The sequence below is a fragment of the Coffea arabica genome, chromosome 10e (assembly GCF_036785885.1).
Source record: "Coffea arabica cultivar ET-39 chromosome 10e, Coffea Arabica ET-39 HiFi, whole genome shotgun sequence".
Lineage (NCBI taxonomy): Eukaryota > Viridiplantae > Streptophyta > Magnoliopsida > Gentianales > Rubiaceae > Coffea > Coffea arabica.
The window spans coordinates 46593220-46603065 of NC_092328.1; the positions used below are offsets into that span (position 1 = coordinate 46593220).

The window sequence follows — 9846 nt, forward strand, 5'->3', positions numbered from 1 at the left end:
CTATTACCCAAGACAAAATTTCTTGCTTACCAATCAATCTTTCATTGGATACAGTCTTTTGCGAACTCAAAAGTCCCAGCAAAGTGCTCCATTGTTCATTATTCAACCCACTAAGCTCCTTTCTTTCAGTTTCTGTGACTCCTTCGTGATCATCTTCTGTTGCAAATGTTTGAGTGACATTTGCTCGTGGTACACCACCCCTGTCACAGCCTCCACCACCATTGCGCTTACGCTCACTTCCTCGTCCTGGAGTACTGGAGCGAGGTCTATTTCCCCACCAATCTGGATACCCTATTAGCTGAAAGCAGGTACCTGAATCGTGTCCCTCACGATTGCAATGTGAGCATACTGCAGTTTTGTCCCCCCCTGAATTTCGTCCACCAACCTGAACTGCAAAGCTCATGGGGTTGCCTTTCTCTTTCCTTGTTCGTGACATTGTTCTTACTCGTTCTTGCTGAACGACCATTGCATATACCCTATTTAGATTGGGTAATGGCTCTGTGCTCAAAATATTAGCACGCCCAGTACCATAGCGTTCTTCATCCAAGCCCATCAAAAATTGATGAACTCTTTCTTCCTCCCTTTTCTTTTCCAATTCAGTTGTGAGATTGCACTTGCAACCACCACAACTGCACAATGATATTTTGTCGTAATTATTCAGTTCATCCCATATGGTTTTAAGCTGTCCATAGTAATTGACTATGGTTTGTCTCTCCAGCTTGCGGTTCGTCAAGTCCGATCTCAATTGCTGGACTCTTGGTCCATTCCCAATTGAGAAGCGCAGCCTTATGTCCTCCCATAAATCTCCAATATTGTCCACAAGAGAAATAGTTGAACGTAAAGAGGGTTCAATGGGGTTAAATACCCATGAAACCAGCATGGAATTAACTGTCCACCAATCTTCAATTTCCGGCGAATCATCTACCGGTTGTTCCACAGCTCCATCAATGAAACCATACTTCTTTTTGGCCCTTAATGCAGTCCGCACTGCCCGTGCCCACTCTTCATAATTTTCTCCCTTCAACTGCACCTGGGTAATTATGTTGCTTGGATTGTCGTTGGGGCCTAGAGCATAAGGACTGGAAGTTTTCTTATCTGAACCAGAATTTCCTTCGTCTTTGGGCGGCATGGCTCTGATACCATGAAGAAAATAGAAAGACTGGGATCAAAAGAGATGCCCTTCTCATTGACTTCAAAGGTGTATTTATATACAGAGATAAGGATCCTATCTATATAATTTCTATATCTGTACAAATAAAGATTTCCTATACAATAGTAAACTACCAAAAATCACATCCACTAATTTTTTAGCTAAAGATCCTAAAATATCATTCCTTAAATTGCTGCACTAATTTCTGCAAGTTCCTAAAATATCATTCCGTAAATTGCTGCACTAAGTTCTGCAATTTCCTCAATAATCAGAAACAATTTTTAGAGTTTTTCCCTTGTCGATGGGGGTTGCTTGAGGGAGGAAGAATTCCCAGAAACTTTATGCTAGTGTACAACTCTTCCTGTAAAGTTCCGGAATCTATTTTCCTTCCTTTACTGCAATAAAAATTACAAAAATAATCAGCTTTCACAAGGAGGGTTAGCCTGGGATAAACTTACAAGAGTACTCCACAATGGCTATTCCTTCAAAAATACTTTGTAAAATTAAAGTTAGGTGAAATTAAATTCGTGAATCATGCTAGCCTAGCTATATTGGGTGTTAACTGATGTTAGTAAATGTGGAGAAGAACTGTGGAATTACCTAGTTGAATATTAAGTACATATTCAAAGAAAACTAGTTTATTATTTAGAGGTTCCACTTCAGAAAAGTGAAGTAAATATTCTTGCTGATGATGATTTAAGGCTCAGACACTTGATTTAAGGCTAAGACACCATTAATATGTAAAAGAAACAAAACTCAAGAAGTGTTTTATTACCCCTTTTTGTTTTGTTGATGGTAATTAACGTCTAATTATGTACTCCAATTCTCATAGCATAAGCTGGTAATTTTTTGGTTTGCAAGAAGATACTATGGTGCACTTATCTCTCCGCTATAATCTGTCTCGCCAGGTGTGGTTTGTGCTGGAGAAATTGTTTCCTATTGGTCCAATGCATAGATCATCAAATTGCAAATGTGCTGAAAGTCTTGATGGTCTCAATCTGATTCATCAGTTAGTGACAGGAACATTTAAGCAAATCATCCCTTCTCTAATTTGTTGGGAGCTGTGGAAATGAAAGCCCAAATTATATGTTTCTGAGGAAAAAAAAGGCCTGTTATCACTGCAGCTATTTTTCACTATTCCTGGGGTGATCTATTTGCTTTCCTTTCCTTGGATCAAATCCTTAACTAATACAAAGATTAAATCTGTGTTGGAAGTAAGGTAACACAATCACAACCGGGTTCAACAGCATGCAATTTTCAACGGCTCCAAAAAGTTCTAAGACTAATTTTACATAATTTATCATGTAAATTATCATAATTTATAAGACTAATTTTACCTTGCACCTCCGAACTTGTATCACTTTGCACACTAAACTTAAATTTTTAACACTTTGCACCCTAAACTCTTAAGTTTGTTTGATTTAAGTCCAATCAATGACTACATTCACAAAATTAATAAGATAAAAATCAGTGAAAATTAATGATGATGTACTATTTTCTTCTAACTGTGACCCCCTTGACTTTTTTGACTACTTTTAGTACATTATCATTGATTTTTAAGGTCTCAATTACTAATTGTTAGCAAAATTAACAAGATAAAAGATTGTATAAATTAACGATAATGTATTATTTTATTCTTGTTATGATAACTTGGCATCTTTTGATTATATTCGGAACATTATCACTGTTTTATTGGGTCCTTTGTGTTGTTAATTTTACTAAAGTTATCGTTGACTGGACTTAAATAGGACAAAATTGAGAATTTAGTGTACAAAGTGTCCAAAATTAAAAATCAGGTGCAAAGTAGAAATGTGATACAAGTTCGAGGCGCAAAATGAAGTTTGTCCAAATTTATAACTTGTGACTCATGAATCGTTATATAATTTCTTATAAAGCCCTTACATTTAGAAAACTATACAGATTTATGATAGTTTGAATTTGTCGCAATATTGCCTATTAAGAGGTGAATTTACCTATTAATCTTACTATTGATCAATATTTCTAATAAATCAGAAGGGGAAATTAATTGAATGCTCGAAGTAAAGCTACATTGATTATAGTCAATAGGTAATTCAAGGATTTTATCAGGCCACTTGGAGGTGTTTGAATACTGAAACCTTTGAAATGTTGAATATTAAGTACTCAAAAGAATCCCTTTGACAAAATACTGTTTGGATTGTAAGTTATTTAAGATTTTTTACTGTAGCACTTTTTGTGATGTGATGTATGTGAGATAAAAAGGTAATTAGAAAGATAAAAAAGTGTATTGAAAATTATAATGATGATGTAAGCAAATATATTTGAAAAAATAATCAGCTGTTCAGGCAAATATGATCTTCATCCGTTGTTGACTACATAAGTCTCAAATAATACATGTTTCCTCGTACGGATATGCTGTGAACTTGTACATAACAAAAGGTTTTCTACACAAGCAAAATTGCTTATTGAATCAAACATTAGTCTTTTCTTCCCCTTTTATCAAATCAGATTTTGTGCTTATATTGTGTCCAGCAGAATTTTACACTGATTAATCATAGATCATTTCTATGAATTCATGTCAATGTTGTTACTGTGTCTGTGTTGTAGCAAAGCTCTGGTGAAAGTTTTTAATCTTGTGGTTAATATTACTTTGCACCGTTAAAAAGTAGTGAAGCATGGGAGGTGGGACAATGTGCAGTTGCATTTCCGTTTGTGAAAACCAAGACCTAAACTCTAGCTTAATTAGAATTAGAAGTTCAACAAAGGCTGATTCCTTAACTCTAATTGCATAATCAAAAGATGATTTTGATACATTAATTGGACCATTATGTATATTAGGACTATTCTCTGTCATAACCTAGCATTAACTTGCTACTGAGGTTCTCAACCTGTATAAAGACTGGCACGAAAATAAGCTCAAACACTAGATTAATAGCAAAGAAAATAACTTAGGCTCTGTTTGGATTAGCTGTTACTGTAGCAGGTTTTTAGAGTATATTTTGAGATATTTTTAGATAATATTTTAAAATATTTAAGAGTAGTAGAGTTTTTAAGATATATTTTAGGATATTTTTTAAATATTAAAAAAAATTTAGAGTACCTTTTAGAGTACTTTTTAAAAATTTAAACAAGTTTTTTAAATATAATAAAATTTTTTAAAAAGTACTCTAAAAGGTAATCTAAAAATTAGGGCTTGTTTGGAAGTCCAAGTTTTTACCAAGTTTTTATTATACTAATTTTTTAACAACTTGTGTTACAGGAACCCCAAAAACTTATCAAAGTTTTTTAACATACACACTTAAAATATCCAAAACACAAAAAAAAAAAAACTCCTTTCCCCTTTTCTTCTTCTTCCTCCCCCACCACTACCTCCGTCAACTGCTCCGTCACCGGCCACCACCTCCGCCGCCGGTTCCGGCGCCGATCACCTTTTCCGGTGCCGATTTTTTTTTTCCTTTTTCCCTCTCCCCTTTTTTTTTCCTTTTTCCCTCTTCCCCCGCAAGTTTTTTTTTTTCTCTCTGCGTCTCCCCCCCTCCTCCCCCACCACCCTTCCCCTTCCCCTCTGGCCGATCTGGTCGCGAGACCAGATTGCACCGAGGGAGGGTGAGGGTGGCGGGGAAAGGGGAGGACAGAGGGAAAGGGGGGATTTGCCCAAAAAAAAAAATTGACGGGTGGCGGGATTCGGGGGTGGTAAACGGGAAGGGGAATAGGGGAGGGGGAAGGGGGTGACGGGGGGAGGGGGAAGGTGGCGAGGGGGTGGCGAGGCAGTGAGGGTGGCGGGGTAGAGGGGGAAGGTGGGCCTGTTTGGAAGTTGCGGGGGGAGGGGGAGGGGGTGGCGGAGGAAGGGCAGAGGGGAGGGCAGAGGGAAGCGGGGTGAGGGGGTGGCGGGGGGAGGGGGAAGGCGGGCAGAGGGGGATAAGCAAAGCAGGGGGAAGGCAGGGGGAGGGGGTGGCGGGCGAAGAGGGGATGGCGAAAAGCAGGGGGGAGGGGGAAGGCGGGGGGAGGGGGTGGCGGGACAGAGGGGGAGAAGCAAAGCAGGGGGTGGCAGGAGGTGGCACTGCTGGAGGCAGAGGTAACGGGGAAGGGGGAAGAAGAAGAAGAAGAAGAAAAAAAAAAAAAAAAGAGAAAGGAAAGAAAGAAAAAGAAAGAGAAAGAGAAAGAGAAAAAAAAAGAAAAAAAAAAAGTTTTTAACCCTACAAAAACTTCTACAAAATTTTTTAAAAAACTTCTACAGTGCACTACAGTAAAGTTTTAGACAAACTCGCAAAAAACTAGGTTCCAAACAGGCTCTTAGTTTAAAATTTAAAAAAAAATATCTCAAAATATATTTTAGAGACTCTTCTACTCTTAAATATTCCAAAATATTTTTTAAAAATATTCCAAAATATACTCTAAAAATTCTGCTACAGTAAAATTTTTTAAAAACACCCCCAAAACAGCTAATCCAAACGGCGAGTATAGTATTTGAAAAACTAGTTTTTAAAAAACTGAAAGGTCCAAACAGAGCATTATGTATTTACTAATTCAACCAAGTACTTGAAATATTCAGATGGTTTAAGTGGACTCGATTCCGACCAATACCATTTGGGTCGGGCATTGCCCTTGAAGCCATAGGTCCCTTGCAATGTTTAGAATGTATGACATAATATCTACTTGATATACAGCAAATGAAGTAATCTGGCAGACTATGAGAAGCCTTTAAGCACAAGTAGTACAATGACAAATTTGACTTGTTGCTAGACGGGTACACAAGATAACTTCGAAGCTAAATATCCATCAAGTAAAATAAGCCTTGAGAGATTTTCCACAGCATTGATACTCAAAACTGTTGGCTCCACTAAAGAGAGCATATGATGTTCGTTGCGAATGATCCATCTATGACAACTTTGATTTCAAACGAAAATGATATTAGGAGCAGAGAAAAGTGATAATAACAGATTCACAAGTGTTATATTTTACGGTTAAAGACTTCTTTGAAATAAATAGGCTCAAGTAGATGCACAATCAGTGGATGAATGAAGATTCCACCATAATCTTGTAAGAGTTACTACTTCAAAACCAAGTAACTAGGTAGTGCTGAGCTTTAGGACACAACTAGAAGGGGAACTACCAATTAGTTGGAGACTACAAGTCCAGAACACTTAAAGATGGTACATTACCACTTTCACCAATGATGATTTAGCAGTCCTTAATCCATGTATAAAGTACCAATTGCTGATTTCATTTTCATGTAACAATATACTTTCCCCTTGAAATGAGAGAGGACCATAGGAACGCAAGTCTAGTCTGCAAACTTAATTTACTGAGTCCACAATATTTGTTGAGCATTCAAACTAGTCGGTCTACTCCACAAAGGCACAACAGAAAAATCTACTCAAAAGTTCCAAGCATCTGATCAACAAATCTTACAGATTCCCAATATTACCTAACCCCAAGTCTGATTAACATGGTAAATCATCTTACTACCTCATTTATTACCCTTTTAAACCAAACGACCTGTATCAAACAGCAGAATTCAATTGCTCGTTCCTCCAGAAAAGGATCTACATTGTCCCTCCAACCCGTCTATGAGAGTGTAGCTTAGTCTATCATTCCCTGAGACACTCACAAGAGAATGAAACATTAGCAAAAGTAGGACCTGCTTACTGTTCTGCCTCTTCTTGGCCCCGAGGAGCCACGATGAGAATGCATTAAAAAGAAAATGACAAGGAGATTAATAATTCTCTCAGTGACCCAACTTTTCAGCTTAAATGAAATTCGAATCTGTAGTGAAAGAAAGCAAGGTAAAATTAGGGAAGATAAATTGTTTCTAATGTAAGTCACTTCCCACTCTATCTATTTCAATTATCACCCGAGATTCAAAATTACTCTGTCCTTAGAACTTCCATTACAGAAGAGGCACTAAACCGTTTGCACATCTTTTCAGTTTAATAGCTTTGAAAAAAACAAGGTGCCCCTCTCCCAAATAATCCTTTCAATCTTTCCTCTTTTGAATAAAGTCCCAAGCACAGTTTTCTTAATCAGCAACAACTCAATTTCTCCCCATATAACGTGAAGACATACACCAAGAAGGATAAAAGCTGCATAGCTTCACCACAACTTGGGTATCCTTTACTAAGAACGCTGAAGCTCTTAAAAAACAAAACAAGAAGACAGGGAATCTGCATATCCATGCCAAACATTATTCAAAACTTGATAAGATAAGTTCAATTAAGAACATTACAACTACCAATTACCTAATCATGTCAATGAAGTTCCACCATGACAGATAGACGAAAGAAAAGTGAAAAACTTACCCAAATCCAACAACCAATCATGACCTTCTGCATACTTCAGATTATGTTATTGAACAAGAAATAGCAACCTTCCATTGCATGATAAAAACTGAAATGTTGTACTTGCAACCAATCTACTGCTAACCAGCATTAAAGGTATATCTTTTACACCTTAATATACTGTAAACTATATGCCCCTTGATAAGCACCCATTACTACAAGAAAATCAACAAATAACAATCCAAGCACAATGGTAACTGGTAACAACAACCAAACATATTCACGAAATGGCGGACAGAAATGATGAAACCATTTTCAATTTCAAATTTCAATTCATACAAAGCTACAAGTCTTGTAGCATTACAAATAAAAATTAGGAAAAATGACACCAAAGAAAGGAAGGAAACACCAAAATCAATTTCAGGAAAATGTATGAGGACAATAATAACAACATACAAGGCGTCCAATCCTCATTAATTTAATTTCAATAAACAAAAAAGATACTGGTACAACAATAGAAACTTTCAGTTTCCAGCATGATTATCATGCAATTACTTCAGACCTTGACCAATACAAATTGCAATTCAAACACCAATAAAAATTATCATTTGCCAATTCCCGACTCCTCCACGTTCCCTAAGGCACTGCTGAGAGCTGAGCCTCAAGCAAGAAACCCCGGCAAAGCCCATCTCCATTTCCAGGGACACCATCAATCCACCGCCACTCAGTCTTTTCACAGCCATTCTCCTCAAAACACTCCCAAACCACCAATTTTCCAACCCTTTTAGCAGAAAAACAGACCCGATTTCCCCCTCCAAACACCTTAAACTTACTCGAATCCTGAAAAAGCCTATACATTTCTGATGGCATTCGCCCAGCCTCGTCCCACTCTAGACTCTCCAAATCCAACCTCAGGATCAAAATTGTCGAACACGCGCTATGCAGCGAGTAAGAACTCTTCAATCCACCAATCATGAGAACCTTATTCTTCCCTCCCACTAACAATCTAGGCCGCTTTATTATATCAAACACATCGCCCCACTCGTGCTTCTCGAGCCGAGTCCATTTCTGGACCAACTGATCCCCTCTGTTAATCACCATAGACTTAAACAACTTCCACTGAGATCGCCATGGCGATCCCACATCACAAAGGGCAAGTATAAAATTCTCAATCAAAACAGGGCTTCGCGGCTTGGAAGGTAGATTAGACGAATACTTGAGCCAAGAATTGGCAGTCGAGTATAAAGTAGCTAGCTCGGTAAGAACCAGAACTTGGCTGGGGCCAGCTCCGATTAGAACGGAGCCGTGGCGCGACCAAGCCGAGCCCAGCTGAGGTAAGGCCTTGAATTGCCTCGTCAAAGGGTTGCAAACAATCAGCATTTTATTACTGATCGGGCCGGGATTGGGGGAAGAACTAGAGGACGAAGCCCAGAGATAGAGCAGGCCACGAGAGGAGGTGATGGGGAGGAGGGAGGGAAAGGGAAGGAAGTTGAGGGGAAATCTGAACCATCTGTCAGACAAAGGGTCGAACACGTGGAGAGCAGGATGGGAAGACAGGTGGGAATGCGAGTGGGATCGGTGGGAAGGGCGGAGGGCAATTAGGGAAAGCACATGGGATTGGGAACTGGAAATCAAGTGCAAGAATGATGGAGAAGAAAGAGCGGTATACAGGGACTTACAAACTGCTCTGCAGATGATCATCTGGCGGAGTGGCAGGGAAGAAAAGATCTGGTGGAGGGTGTCTTGAGGCAACCGATTGAGTGGGGAAGATTCCATCCTCTTTTGGGTTTCTTCTCTGGGTTTTCTTGGGGGTTTTTTGGGGGGGCGAGGAGATGATGGGATTTTGGAGTCTGGTGGAGGTGGTGGTGGAGGGCGGCTGTGGTGGTGGTGGTGGGACGGGAATTGGGTAGTTGGCTGGTTTGATGGGGGAATTTTGCTTGGGGGAAATGGAAATGGTTTAAGGCTTTTAAGGTGGCAAAAGTGGACGGTGGAGTGGAGTTGGAGGTTTTTGTTTGATGTGGGTGCAGGAAATGGGAGTATTTGTTTGACTCTCTCAAGACATGTTTTGCCAACTGCTAGAGGAGAGGAAGGGAATTTATGCTTAGTTTGGGAGATGAGATTTCAGCAGAAAAGAAAAGAAGGGAAGACAAACGTAGGTGTTTTCCACATTTGAGTGTTTTAGTGAAATAGAAAGGAAGAGAATCCAGCTAATTTGGGAGGAGGAAGAGACCCACTGCAATTAACAAAATTTTTCATCCCAAAACGGGCAGAAAAGAAAAGGAAAGCTACGAAAAGGCTGCAAAAATTTTTTGAATTGCCCGTTCTATTCTTGAAAAACTATTGAATGAAAAATTTATTGACCAATGTGTTCAAAATCATTTCTTTTCTTTTATAAATTTTCAAACAACATTAAAATCTTTTCTCTTCTTTTTTTATCCTTTC

At 38.8% G+C, this 9846-nt stretch overlaps 1 protein-coding gene across 1 annotated transcript; it reads right to left on the reverse strand.

The window, feature by feature from the left end:
* Window positions 1-7801: 7801 nt before the first annotated feature.
* On the reverse strand, window positions 7802-9627 carry LOC113712967 (SKP1-interacting partner 15). Its single transcript, XM_027236646.2, has one exon. It carries the CDS (start codon window positions 9178-9180, stop codon window positions 8041-8043), a length of 1140 nt encoding a protein of 379 aa, XP_027092447.1. The 5' UTR covers window positions 9181-9627; the 3' UTR covers window positions 7802-8040.
* Window positions 9628-9846: the final 219 nt, after the last annotated feature.